At 46.6% G+C, this 15301-nt stretch overlaps 1 protein-coding gene across 3 annotated transcripts in view; it reads right to left on the bottom strand.

Moving 5' to 3' along the window:
• The window catches only part of abr (ABR activator of RhoGEF and GTPase), a 72666-nt gene that overhangs the window by 27734 nt on the left and 29631 nt on the right, over window positions 1-15301 (bottom strand). For all 3 annotated transcript variants that reach the window (XM_086160808.1, XM_086160809.1, XM_086160810.1), the window contains exons 3-14: window positions 13671-13769; window positions 11582-11767; window positions 8371-8478; window positions 7725-7785; window positions 4963-5015; window positions 4684-4824; window positions 4480-4601; window positions 4162-4330; window positions 1645-1764; window positions 1415-1490; window positions 1142-1246; window positions 177-251 (exon numbers count right to left, since the gene is read on the bottom strand). In XM_086160808.1, the coding sequence (XP_086016934.1) occupies window positions 177-251; window positions 1142-1246; window positions 1415-1490; window positions 1645-1764; window positions 4162-4330; window positions 4480-4601; window positions 4684-4824; window positions 4963-5015; window positions 7725-7785; window positions 8371-8478; window positions 11582-11767; window positions 13671-13769 (1315 nt within the window). The remainder of the gene's footprint in view (window positions 1-176; window positions 252-1141; window positions 1247-1414; window positions 1491-1644; window positions 1765-4161; window positions 4331-4479; window positions 4602-4683; window positions 4825-4962; window positions 5016-7724; window positions 7786-8370; window positions 8479-11581; window positions 11768-13670; window positions 13770-15301) is intronic.

Here is a 15301-nt window from a genome sequence, read left to right as displayed (position 1 = left end):
ACCACCCTCCCGACCCACCATTCTGCTTTCCACATAGTTGAACCGGTGTGACTGAGACTTCTTCGCTGGCACTTCTTACATGCACACACATGTGCAAGGTGTGTGTGCGTGCGTATATGTGTTTGTGTGTGTGTGTGTGTAAGTAAGGAAAGTGGAGCGGGGTTACGGGGACTCACTAGCGGATTCCTTGAAGCCAGAGGCCGAGTGGACGATGACGTGCAGGAAGCCGTACAGACCCGGGGTCTCCTCATCTGGAAGGCAAGGGCACGGGTCAGTTGCCATGGCAATACTCATAAGAAATTTATTGGGGGGTTAATGATGGTTAACCACCCGGTTAGCTGGGCCTCAGCGGTGTTAGCGCAGGCAACTAACAGGACGCAATCTTGAGTGAGTCTGTGTGTGTGAGTGTGTGTGTGTGTGTGTGTGTGTGTGTGTTGCCCGTGGGCCATGTGGACGTTTCACGGGGGGGGGGGGGGGTTAAAGGTTCAGTGTCATCCCTCCTCTTCATTATGAGAACATTCCTTCGCCAGCTGGTCTCCATTTCAAACCTACTGCGCTCCCGAGGTGTGTGTGAGTGTGTGTGTGTTTGCTCTGTAACGAATAAGGGGTCAAAGGGTGAGACAGGGGAGGGAGAGCATGTGTGTGGGGGGTGAGATGTGTGATGGATCTGTACACAGAGATGGCGAGTGTTTGGGGGTGGGGCTTCAATGCATCGTGCAATGTCATTGGTCAGAACATCGGACGCCGGAATGATTGACAGGTTGATCCAGGGTGTGTTTCTCCACGGGGGGCTGGAACCTGAATCCAAATGTCAGGCGGCGAGCTCCATCAGGGATATCGGTTGTCACGGTAACCGGGTAACGCATGAAACAATAACATTGCATGTGATGGTATGACGCAGAGGGGTAGAGCTATGTATGTGTGTGTGTGTGTGTGTGTGTGTGTGTGTGTGTGAGTGGAGGTTCAGGGGTCACGTGAGTTTGTCCAGATGGCATTAATGTCACCAGCCACAGTAACAAATTGAAACCTAGATTCACTCTTTCACCCGGTGTTAGCGTTAGCGAAGATGCGAGGCATAACTCAGATGGATGGGTCAAATAAAAGGGGGCGGGGCTTCAACAGCAGCGGCGTGCTCCCTCACCGTCTTTGTTGCTGGTGACGGGAATATTGTGCACGGTCCGCAGTTTGAAGCACGAGCTGGTGAGGACCTGCAGCTCCACGGAGCTCAGCATGCAGGTCTGGAGGTCTGAGGACAAACACACACACACACACACACACACACACACACACACACACACACACACACACACACACACACACACACACACACACACACACACACACACGCACACACAGATTCAGTCAGATTCTAGCCTCCTCTGGAATGTCAAGTTTTATCCGGGGCGGCAGTTACCTTTCTTCTGCAGCTTCTGGATGCTCTCCCTCCACTCCGACCTCTCATAGTCAGAGGAGAGCAGGAACAAGTAGCTCTGGTGAAGTTAAGAAAATAAAATTAAAAATTAAATAGAAGTAAGTGGTCTGTTATTTCTATGATGAATTGAAAACTAGCGCGCTTCTCTGGTGGGAATGTTGCACATGCAGGTGTCTCCCTCTAGTGGCCAAGCAGCGGTACTGCAGCCTCACCTTGCCGTGTTTGTGGTGGATGCGAAAGGGTATGGTGGGGGAGTGCAGGAGCAGCCATGACTCCTGCTCGTTCATCTTCTTTCTCAGGCGCTCCACGCGACTCTGGCCCTTGGGCGCTTTCTGAACATACACACACACACACACACACACACACACACACACATACACAAACACACAGACACAAAAACACACACAGAGACACGACCATTGAGGTGAAGTGCTCTTTTTCATCCCTCGACTAGACTCATCTTAGTGCATTTTGAGAGTGCTGCAGTAAGACGCATGCATGCACACATTCACGCACACACGCACGCGCGCGCGCGCGCACACACACACACACACACACTCACACTCACAGACACACATCCATCTATATACCCCTCGAACCACGGCCTCTATCGTTTACAACCTGTGAGGTGTTACTCGGGGGTGTGCACGCACACACACAAACACACACCCCTGCACACACATAAACAGTTGAACAAAGAAGTATAAACAATTGTATGTAAAGAGTTAGAGAATCACATGCAAGCACGCACACACACACAGAAACACGAGTGTTAAGTAGCACACTCTTTCAGCGCCAGACAGGACATACCTATAATTGTGTTAAAGTAACACACACACACACACACACACACACACACACACACACACACACACACACACACACACACACACACACACACACACACACACACAGCAGTGTGAAGTGTTCCTCTTTTGGTCATCGATTAAATTTTAGTCTATTTTGAAGAAAGGTATAAATAATTGTATGGAAAGTGTTACAGAAACACATGCATGCATGCACACACACACACACAAACACACACACAAGCGCATGGACACAACCTGATACACCCCTAGCTAACACCTCATTCACAAACACAATGTGAGGTTTATTTCGTGTGCCGCTGGGAGGCAGGCATGCACGCACACACACACACACGCACAGACACACATACACACACAGAAACACAAACACATACATGCACACGCAGCCACACACACGTGGTCTATGTATTTGTTTATATAGCTCTGTTGTTGTTTACAAAGCCTTAATGAGCTCTTCTTATCTGCCGCTATGGGATTAACGTGGGATTATCTCAACGCCTGCTGCTAATCTGAGACCCGGAGACGTCGACAGGATTAAAACCGCCGGCGCAGAAGGAACGAGGAGCAAATTAAACACCACCGCCGACTCATTGGCTGTCTCTCTTTGTCTCACAGGAAGCCCCGCCCCCTTATCAGCCAAATTGGCACCGGCAATCTTCCAGAGCTCCTGGTGCAGGAGAAAGGAAAACAAACCAAGCACTTCCTCCTGAACCAGGAAGCGGTGAGTCATGGTGGCAGCAGCAGCAGGAGTGGAGTTGGAGTGTGTGTGTATATACACAGACATATATATGTATATTATTTTGAATATAGTGGTGGTTATTTGGACTTGAACAGGTTGCTGGTTCGATTCCAGGAGGGGCACGCACAGCACAGAGCAGGAGATATGAAGTGCAGTGAACAAACTATCGAAAACTATTGAACAGGGATGATAAGAAAGAGGGAGAGACGGAGATAATGAGACAAACCAGTCGCCCAAAAGCTAAGATGAGGAAATATGAAGACGCGTATGTAGCGCTTGGCGAGTTGCAATATCATGCTTCGATTCCTACTTCGAAAAGCCGTGCACTGCAGAACCTGCTCATTGTAGCCATTAATCATGACTTCCTCATTTTGATAAAAAAAAAAAAAAAATCTGCCAAATTATTTTCCTCACTTTTGTTTTGCAGGTTAAACTGTTTAATATATTGTACTCCTGAGTTAATGTTGCTGATCGATTTGACTTTATTATTATTATTGATTGATTTTATTTAATTTTATTTTTCAGTATCAAATGGTTCGGTCGGTCAAAAAAATGTATGTAATCTAAACAAGAATTTTTTTTCTCTTTAAATTTCAAGCAACTTGATACACTTTAAATCTTTTCTGTTACAGACCATTAATAAAGTTATTATTTGATGCAAGTTGATCTATATTTCTTTTCCATAATATTAATAAGGATACAATGTCATGCAGAGGCATACATAGAACAATTCTATATACAAAAGATACCATTTTTAGTTGCGGGGAAGGGTGGGGGTTCATAATAGAAAATAATTGCGAAGCACTGCCATATGACATATGAATGACAGAGTGAATGTTTTTATGTCTCTATATGATGTGTGAATGAGAGGGTAAATGGTTTTACGTCTCTAAATGTGGACCCGTGATAAAGTGGGCACGGGTACAAGGTGAACCCCATCTCTCCCCCAATCACAGCAGGGATAGGCTGCAGCGACCCCACGACCCTGAATGCAGGACAAGCAGTGTGGATGTTTGGATGAATTAATGAATTTTGGCAAAAAAAAAAGCTAACTGTCCTCATCTGGGGACGATTGGGTTACTGCAGTTTCACCATAGTTACATCATTCTAACACACACACACACACACACACACACACACATACACACACACACACGGTTTACCCTCTCTTTTTGTATCTCGCTCTTCAGGAGGGAGATCTTAATCTTCATCTCCTCGATCTCGTGCTCGGGCAGCACCTGGATGCTCGGGCACGGGTCCGAGTCCTCCAGCGTCTGGAAGGTCAGGTCAGCCAGCGGGATGTACCACTTGCACTCGTACTGCTGGTGGCGGCTGCATGGCGACGGCGGCGGCGAGGGAAACACGGTCAGATGAATCTTTCAGATTAATCATTTTCTCATTTTCGGCATTTCAGCGTTATTAAGTAGCCCCCCTCCCCCAAAAAATATTCGGTTTTCTGCCGGGCCCTGATCGCAACTCACCCTACCGCCGTCTTCTTCATCTTGGCGCACAGCAGCAGGTCAGTGAAGAGGAAAACGTGGCGCAGCTTCCTGGAGCTTTCCGATACCTCCACCAGGAAGCCGTCCTTCACCAGCTGACGGGCCTGGAGAGTGGGGAGGGGTGGGGGGAAATGTTATGGGCGAAGCCGACCAGATGAGGGAGGCGTCCAGATCGTCTCTACTCACCTCTCCTTTGGGTGTGGTGACGGCGGTCCGGCGGGGGTCGATCTCCTCGTTGATGGAGGAGAGGAAGTTCTGCGATATCCGCAGGGCGTCCTGCAGCAGGGGGAAGTCCGGGTGGTCCTTGGGCGTGTGTTTCAGCAGGTCCTGCAGACACAAACGCCCGTGTTCACCTTGTTATCCTCACACCGCTAACTGCTAGTCCCTAACTACTACCACAAATTAGCATTGGACATCGAGAAACATGGAAAAATGCATGTGTGTGTGTGTGTGTCCTTCACTCACATGCAGGACCAGGGTGCTCCTGGTCACGCGGTCGATGGGCTTGTAAAGCAGAGCTGCGGGGAGGGGAGAAGAGAGTCAGGATCTTCACCTTCATTAGCCACTAAAATCATGAGCAGGTGTTTGCAGAACTTTTTTTATAGGACTTCATTCTTTCATTCATTCATCAAACGATGGACTGATGAGTGCTTTAGGTGGAGAACCTGGAGAGCCCTGACAGGAGAACATGGGGAATTCAGGAACCATCAAGCAGCGCTAACTGCTACGCTACAGGACTGTGTTATTTTCCCTGTCAGCTACAGATCGCTCATGCTAATGCTAATCCTGACTTAATCCAGAGTTCTACTGAGATTCTCCTGAGCATCCCTCAGGAATGGGGTCCACGTCTGCAACACACACACACACACGCACACACACACACAGAGGAAGGCACGCACGTGCGCACACTGCTTAACATGCACTCTGTCTCCGCGGTTACCGCTGCAGCCCACCAACCGGTTCCGACAACACTTTATGTCTGCCGCACATTTAAGGATGCAAAATTAAAACCTGGACATTCAGAAATACACGTGCACGCACGCACACACACAAATACACGCACGCACACACAAGCCACCTCAACATCCTCCTTAAAGGAATGAAAGAAGGAGTAAAAAAAAATGACTCTTCTGATGGGCCTCGCCTGTCATATTCATACACACACACACACACACACACACACACACACACACACACACACACACACACACACACACACACACACACACACACACACACACACACACACACACACTCAGGAGCCTGGACTTAGAAGTTCCTGCAGTTAGCACTCGTTAAGGATGCAGCCTTCATCGGCCGACACCACCGAGGGGATTTAGACAGAGGACCTGCGCCGACTGCAAGGGCATTGAACGCCTCTTGCGCCGCGCATGCATGTACGTGTGTGTGTGTGTGTGTGTGCCCGCGTATCCAGCTTTGTATTCACCACAAGTGCACAAGCTGGAAACGGTGAGGAGAGAGAGAGAGAGAGAGAGAGAGAGAGAGAGAGAGAGAGAGAGAGAGAGAGAGAGAGAGCGTTTGAGCTGACTTCACACAACCAAGCGTTCTGAACACCGGAGGTAAGTGAAGGCATCACGGCAATGTTGAGAAAAGCCGAATCGACTGCATGAACACTTTTGCCGTCTGACTTCCGAACGGGAACGAGGACGAGGTGCCCCCCACGGGTGACGCTCCCAAGGTTGCCCTGGCGACCCTGGCTACGTTGCGCTGACTATAACCGGGAGGGGGTGGGGACTCAATATATCGGACTGCTGATGGAGTTCTCCTGCTAATCAGTTGCCATGGCAACCAGTAGCAACAACCAATGAGGTGAAGCTCACTAGTTACATTTTTTAAATGTTTTTCCCTGATGATTTTTCATCATGGCTAACATTTACAAAACGTGTGTGATTACTAAGTAACAGTGTTTACTGTAGTAATAGCATAATAACTACACACCCACCTGTTTCCTGACGCGTAGGAAATACATATATTTAAAATATCAAAGTTTGAACCCTGGAAATGCAGCCAGAGCTTTTGTAAACTTGCTCGGATGGACAAGAATAATAAATAAGCGTCACCGGTGCTGTCTACTGCTACTCGTCCGTAAAAATAAAAAGGTCCTGATGATTAACGCGATTAATCATCGCCGAGGCAAAGATCAGAAGGAGGAGGAAGGAAGGAAGATGGGCTCAAAATGGCAGGGAGCTGAGATTTGGCGTCTCCTTGGCGTTGGGATTGGCCGGATACCGGCGTGGACCGTGACATCACGTCGCTTTGAGCCAGGATGAAGATCCGATTATCTCCTGATGATCTGACGGGATCGATCGAGGACGAAAAGACACATGCGGAGTCTTCAGAGCGGTTGGACATCTAACACACACACACACACACACACACACACACACAAACGTAACAAGAAGACGTGGACGGCTGCGGTCCGAGTGGCGAGCAGCATTGTGAGGCTGCCTCATCCCCGTGAATCAGTCCGGCTCTCTTGCAAATAAAAACAGCTGGTCTTAACTTCGGTGTGATTATCGAGCAGCCAATCAAAGGGTGGAATCAAAGATGACATCTGGAAAAGGAAGTTTCGGCTAGATGGCGGTGGCGGCGGCGGCGGTTCATACCGTACGTGCAGTTACAACACAGTCTGAGGACCAGAAGCACCTCCATCCCTCTGCTCGCCTCGGCGATGTGCTCCTGCCCGTCGCCTCCTTTTCAGGCAGGCGGAGAGCGAGCGAGTGAACGAGCGAGAGAGAGAGAGTGTGCATGTGTGTGTGTGTGAGTGTGTAAACGCGCACACATTCATGCACAATGCCGGTTTGCTTTCCAAAGCCCGCCACTGCATGCACAAGCAGGAAGGGGACGGGACTGGAAGTCCAGAGCAGTAGAGCAGTGCACGGGCGAATAAGTATACAAACACAGGTGCGCACACACATACTCACACACACACAGGTGCATACACATACACATACACACACAAACAATTTTAGACCCTTATTTTCATGGCTTTATCCGCAACCTTTGACCCCTATATAGATAATGGAAGGATGAATGAATGAATGAATGAATGAATGCCCTATTCATATGCATTCATGTGTCGATGTCTGCTGGTTTTGTTTATAATGGAATTTATTTCATTCCTAATATTAGTTTTGTCAAGTATCACAGAGAAGCCCTCACGTGCACACACACGTGCGTGCACAAACTCACTCGCACACACTTACCCTCCATTGAGACTGTTGTGGTACAATCTTTGGAGTCTTTGGGACCTTTTACTACGAGGTTCTGGAAGGAAAAAACACAAAACAGGATGGTCAATATAAATAATTACACATACACAGATACACACACACACACACACAGGTATGAATGCATGTACATCTACACACACACACGCATGCATACACACCCATGCACCTGCCTGGCTGACTGGGTTAGCACTAATGAAGCCGCAGTTAACCCCTCCTAGTTTACCCAATGGTATGCTCCGTTCACAACCACCTTTAAATAAACAATAATCTGTTTTGTTCATTTTCTTCTTTGTTTTTGTCTACAATGGTATAAGCGGCGCTGAGATAAAAAAAAAGCGCCACAGCAGCCTGACATTTTGGAGGCGGCAAAAGGTTCCTCAGAACACACGCCACATTTCCGATAAATGGTGTCCCTTCCTTTTAGAAAGAGGATGTTTACACTACCCTCCCACCCCCGTGTGCAAACACACACACACACACACACACACACACACACACACGCGCGCGCGCACACACGCACACATACTCACACTTACAATTCAATTCTGTATTTGGACTGGATATATTACCACGGCACGCCGTTGTGCATTGGAAAAGACTACAAACATGGCTGACGTACCTCGGAGATCTTTTGGAACTGGCTGTTGGCCTGGCTGCATTTCTCCGCCGTCTCCAGGGCGACCTTGTAGTTGTCCACGAAGGCCTTGTAGACCCCCAGCTGGCTGGCCTGTGGGGGAGCGGATGCACACAAAATAATATATATTACGCCATTATCGGCGGATTACAGTGCCACGTGGCAGTCATGGTGGCAGGAAAAGAGTGGACGCACACAGGAAGTGATGTCAAAGGCATCAGGATGAAGGAAGGGAGAAGGGTTGTGCTTTACTTTCCCCACTGTGAAATTATCCCCCCAGCCGCCGGATGTTCATTGTGCGGCCTGGTGGCACATGAATACCGCCTTCAGGAGGCTCCATCCCTGAGCCGAAAAGAGCAAATCCAAAGCCAAAGGAGGGATTGGCACACACACACAAACACACACATACACACACACACACAACCACGTTTTTACTCCCCCCCCCACTGATGAAGCTCAGGGTTTGATGGCCATCTTGCCTGATGCAACACTTGCAAAGAGAAGAAGGAAGTGTTCAAAGACGACCACGCGTGCCACCGCTGCCGTCTGACGAGGCTAAGCACAAACACGCCTGATTGGCTGTTGGCTGAAGGGTTGGTGGTTATTAAAATTACATCCGTTTAGTTGATCTAATTGATCCAGGGAGCATCAGCGGTGCGTTCAAGTGCCTTTCCAAAATGCAGCTGCTTACAGTGTCACATGACCGGCAAAGATGACTCTCTCCCCGCTTGTCTGATTGCCCTTGAATGCAACACTGAGATGCACCGGGCGCCGCTGGTCCAGACACCATATTTACCAGTGCGTTGTTGGACACTGAGTGACAACGAGGGGTCAACTGTTTTATATTTGCACTGCAGCGTGCAAATATAAAACATGTAGCATGTAGTACTTTCTGTTCCCCTTCACAAACTCCTTCCACTACCTAAAATTATTGATATGTTTTACTTGAAACTCTGGCACAACAATTTCCTTCAGGGTAAAAAAAGTTGTTCTTATTCTTATTATTAAAACACGTTGGTAACCGAGTAACCTGTTTTGGTTCTAAAGGCTAAAGCGCTAATGATGCAGAACTCAAGATGTTAGCTTGTCTAAAGATGCAAGCAAGTCAAAAGATGTTTGCTTGTCAAAAGATGTTATAAAAAAAAATGTTACCACAAGCACTGTTAGCTTGTCAGAAGATGTTAGCTTGTCAAAAGAGGTTAGCATGTCAGAAGATATTAGTATGCTAAAAATGCAACCACTGATTGCTCTCAAAATATGGAAGCATCTGTAAGTAGGGAGTAAGTAGTAAGTAGTAAGTGTTAACTAGTAAAAAAAGTTAGCATAACAAGCACTGTTTGCTTGTCAAAAAATATAAATATCTCAAAAGATGTTAGCGTGTCAAAAAATGTTAGCGCATTAGGCACAGTCAGCTTTTCAAAAAGCGGTGTAAGCGTCTAAGAAGATGTTAGCTATTTAAAAGATGTTGGAAAGTTAAGAACTGTTCACTCGAATGGATGTTAGCATGTTAGCTTGTAAACAAGCCGCGACAGAGAGCCTTTTCCTCTCTGGAGAAAAATGGTGAGGAAGACTTCAAGAGGGCTGCTCTTTCCTATTCCCTTTGCGAGCGCTTGTTTGTTTTTTGTTTTTTTTTAACAAAAACGAATTGTCACTTCCACGCCATCGAAGAGCAGCGGGGACGCGGCCAGCTAATTACCCCGCCATCTGCGCCGCCGCCCCGGCTAAATGCGGTGCTGCGACGTGACACACTGGCGAACGCGGCACAGATGGGCGCTGACGACAGGCGCTAATGGGTGTCGCTTAGCGGCGCGACTCCCCCGCGGCATAGGAGGGGCGCCGGCGGGAGGAAGTGCGCAGGGCCGCTAAAATTAGGACGGAGTGCGGCCTTTCGCAATGAGCTCATGTGTCGTTACATCACTAACTGTCGTCTTCGAACTGCGAGGAAATATGGGACTGACTCGTGTCAAGATGATTCGTTAATCCAATCAACGACAACGATTATTAAAAGCTACACTCGTGTAAACAACTCCCCACTCTGCGATGAGGGGTGACCTATGACTTATATTAGCCGAAACGCACCCGCTGTGAGACGGCGTTTGTCTGCTAAACGCCGCAACAAAGTCCGAAATGTCCTAAAACGTGGACTCACAAATTAGCAGCTACAGCGACTAATTATAAATGCTATTTTTTTTTCACTTTCAGGTAAGCAAAACATCACCAGGAACTCAGACAGGAAGCAGCAAAAAAAGCAAGGATATGCCTATTAGATTATATCAAATTAGCAACAGTTACTAGGATCGAGGAAAATATAAACAATGATATGATATGGTACGATTTGGTACGGTCTGACCCTATGGAAGGGAATGGTTCAATCCGAGCATCGGATTTCTGTTTCTTAACCCATTAAAACTTTAAATGACAGAAAAAACATACCTTAGAAAAGAAAGGCTTTTTGTGATAGCGATACCCACTGTGCTTCAACGTAATATTACTAAAGACCCCCAACTAAAGGCACCTGTTAAGAGACATGCTTGCGAAGCGGATTTCAAACTCAGGGCCATCAGTCATGGAGTAGATCATCAGAATAAAACCGCCACGGAAGAATTCAACATGAATTACTAATGGTATGGAATTTGAGGAATCAAGCAGATGAACTGCGGCAAGTAAAGAAGACCAAAAACAAAGCGAGACGGCCGCAGATAGAGGAATCAATATGGAACAGTCGGTTATCGAACAAGTGAATGACTGAAATAAAGTTCGACTAAACTTTTTTGTTTCGCTTTATATACCGTATGTTTTATCATACGCCTCATAATGCAGTGTGCCTTATGGTCCACAAAGTATGGGAGCAAAAAATTATGGATTTTTTGGGGGGGGGGGGTTCGGAACTTGTGTACAACCATTCATTCATTTATTCACACGCTATATAGAGACATACAACCATTCACCCTTTCATTCACACCTCCTATAAGCATACAACTATTCACATCTTGGCAAATTTGGGTCTCCAATGAGCCTCCTGCAGGTGTTTGGACTGTGAGAGGAACCCCATGCAGACACGGGCAGAACATGAAGTCTCCACACAGGAAAGCCCACCAGTCGGAATCCAAACAGGGACCTTCTTGCTGTGAATTCCCTCCAAACAAAACAAAAAGGGGCCAGATGCAGTGCCGCGGGGGGGGGGGGGTCCACCCACCAGCTTCTGGAACAGGTGTCCCACGGTGACCTTCTCGTCCCAGTGCTGGATGCTGGGCAGCAAGGCGTCGTAGAACTCCTTGTGGATCTCGAAGATGTCCTGGATTTTGTAGAAGATGGTCTCGATCTGCTGGATCTTCAGGACGGGCTGCGAGGTGGTGGCCGCGGCCTTCAGGGGCCGCATGGGCTGGACGAGGAGAGCGAGAGAAAGAACCCATGGTCAGTGAACGCAACGAGAAGGAGGTCTGTACTCTTTGTAGCGCACGGGTCAAAAATTACTGTCAACAAATCCACTTGATGGGTATGAAACGCAACGAGAAACACATCTACGACGGCAAAGCTAAAGCTAGCTAAACCCTCTTGTGATTAGCGGCAAAACAAGCCGACAGGCATGAAGCTGGGAAGCTAATTTCCAAGAAGCTAAACATGTATGAATCTGTATAAAGACAGTTCTAGATAATTATATATTACATGGCATTTCAAAGTATCTGCTAAATGTTATGTTAAGGTGAGAGGCGGGGCTTAACCTGGACAGGTCAGCTGTCAATCAAGCTAGTATTCCACACCAGCACCTGAAATACCCAATGAGTATTTGTGCAGTTTCCATTCGCGGGTACTTTTGCGAGTACTCACAGAACTGCAGTACTCTGTTGTAAATACACCTGCTTCATTGTTGGTGTGTACAGACCCGGAGAAGCTGAATGTACACTGTAGTTTACGACACACACACACACACAAACGCTGACATTCAACACGACTCATTGAACCGTGACCAAAAACCACATCCGACATGAGCTGACGGCACCTCTTGGCCAGTTTACAAGCTCCGCCCCCTCCTGCCCGCTCATGTGGTTGCACACCGTCTGGCCAAAGCAAATAAAACACAAACGTCACCCGCCTATTTGCGTCCAGCCGCCGAAATAAAACGCCTTTATTGGTTGTGGGTCTCATGGCGGAGGACGCCGCCAACCAGGAAGTGACGTCCACCGGCGAGAAGTACCGCAGTGAGTCAACTTCTGTAACCGCAAAGGGGCTGACGGCGAAGAAGAGGAGACTCGACAAAGGCTTCCATCAAAGAGCTGCCTTAATATTACTGTTATTACTACAGTATTACATTATTACTACTATATTACTACATTATCGCTGTCACTGTTCTTGGTATAATTATTGTAACTGACATAAATGATTGCGATAGTTATTTGTATAATTATTAACTCAACTAGCATTATTGTTCACCGTTACTAATTTTACTGCTTCAAATTATCTGTATTATGATGTTCAGAGCTGTCAATAACATTGCTACCGTATTTTCCGGACGATGGGGCGTGATGAATATAAGTAGCAAATAAATCTATCTGAGATTTATAGGCCACGCTTGGCTATAAGCTGCAGGTGTCCACGTTGTATCGTGAGATTAATTATGAAAGATTAATGATAAATAACACAAGGAAATCCATCCATATTCTATCTCCGCTTTGTCCTACTCCAGCTGATCGCTATCCTTGTCTTCCTCCTGCGCACTAAAACCGATAGTCGTCTTCTTCAGTTTCAGAATTGAACATCCTCAGAATTTCACGTTCCTTTCATCTGTCCGACGAGACGAGATTAAATGTTTAGCAGGTATGGAGCTCCTTAGCTCAAAAAAATCTATGAACTAGCAGCATTGATTGTTTTTTTTCCAAAGAGTGTGAAAAAAGTAGCGGCTTATAACCCGGAAATTTTACGGTACTTTTCACAATTTATACTCTTGCGATTGCTGTCCTGGTATAATTGCTTGTATTAGTCAAAGTGTTACTAATATTGGTAGTACTGTTGCAATTACTGTTACTCTTACAGTAGTACATAATCACTGCAACCACTGATACTAGAATTATTAGAACTGGTACTAACTCGTGTTACTACCACCTGCAATATTAGCTATTAGCATTACTAGCAATACAATGACTATTGTAACTATTCAAATACAAGTATCAACAATATTACAGCAACCAAATTTCCATGACCCAATATTGTAGTGTGACTAACTTCCAGTATCACAGGTATTGTTATAAACAAGGAGTGCATGTGTGAGTGTGTGTGCAGACTCCTACCAGGAGCAGCGCCTCCAGCTGGTTGATGTAGATCTCCTCGCTGGCCAGGAAGCCAGAGAGGACCAGCTTCTTCATCTCCAGGCCCTTCTCCACGTCGCCCTGTGGGGAACCCAAACGCATTCGCCGTCAATGTTTGTCACATCGCGGGGGCAAAGAATAAATGTGAAGGGGTGGCGAGGAGCACCTGGCTATAGTTACACAGTAATTACACATTAATAACACGTAATTACACATTAATAACAGATAAATAACGGTGCGGGGGGGGGGGTCTGTTTCAGTTATTTGTCTGGGCTTTTAACCGGAATTTCAATTTGAAAATTCATTTTCAAATTTTTGTTTTAAAAGGAAAATAAATGTACATATATGGAGCTTTTTTTGTGTGTTTGAAATTGCTGCTGTGTACAAAATTCCGGATTTAAAAATCTCAGTTTACAAAAAAAGTGATGCTGGGTAAAAGGTTTATCATCTCAGAGTGGGCTACCAAAGAAGTTAAGTTTTATTACATGATCAAATATTGTTATTACACCATATTAAAGCTGCAGGGGTCGTTATGACTTTCAGTGGAAACCTTGAGACACGACAATCACTCAGGGCAGGAGTTAATCCGGATTACGCGAAATCTCGCCTCATAATTCGGCAAAACATTCAAATAATTAAAAACAGTTTCATTGAACATTGTGAAAAGTTCGTTGTGGTGGTGTCTTGCAAAGGAATTAAACTTTATTACAGCGTCGTTACATATGAATAATCCACCGGTTGTGGATTCAGACAGAAACAGATTCTGGGCCGCCAAGCCGGACATTAGCCGTCAATCATTAACCCGGGGACGGATTCTGACGCCAGATCAGCTTGGAGCACGATAAGAGGACGCAGGCCTGCGGCCGCGTCTAACCCTGGAAATACACAACAAAACCCGGAAGGCCATATTCAACACGTTGGATTTATGAGCCAGACCTGTGTAATAACACATGTGTAAAGTGTAATAACACGGTAATAAGCTGGAGCTGGCGGGCGGTGTGGTTTGCACTTCGCTTTTTCATCGTGCAGCGTCAGGGGATTCGCGAACAAGGATTTTAAAAAGAAAAAAGGAAGATTCAAAATAAAAAGGGCCTACTGACTGAGAGCGACTACAAAGGAAATACAGTGAGTCAAATCTTTGGAGATCCTTTCATGTGCGACTGTCAATCAACTTTATTCCTTTATCTCAGGATCAAAGTGAGCCTTATCAATCGCAAAAGTGATCTTTGATCAGCCGGGCACTTTCCTGTGAAACCTACAATCTCAGAGCCGGTCCAACCAGACAGGAAGTGACTTTCAAAATAAAACAGTGTGAGAGTGTTTTCGAGCTGGGAGTGTTTTCCCCCTCGGCCGCACAAAGAGCTCCAGTGTGTGTGTGTGTTTCCACTAACTTCCACACACACACACACATTATACTATTAGAAACAGACAGCTTGAAAAAACATAGAAGAATGTGAGTCTGCTTCATACGGCTGAATCATCAATGACACGCACGCGCACGCGCACTGTCCCGCCACACAGCGGTGACTTTCCACGTTGCTAAATATAGCACGCATGTGTGTGTGTACGTGTGCGTGTGCGCGTTCACCTTGAAGTCCCTGCGTACGGGGCTG

This window comes from Fistularia commersonii, chromosome 15 (assembly GCF_037954325.1).
Source record: "Fistularia commersonii isolate RoL2024-O1a breed Wild chromosome 15, RoL_Fcom_v1.0, whole genome shotgun sequence".
Taxonomy (NCBI): domain Eukaryota; kingdom Metazoa; phylum Chordata; class Actinopteri; order Syngnathiformes; family Fistulariidae; genus Fistularia; species Fistularia commersonii.
This window is presented reverse-complemented; position numbering and strand designations above follow the sequence as displayed.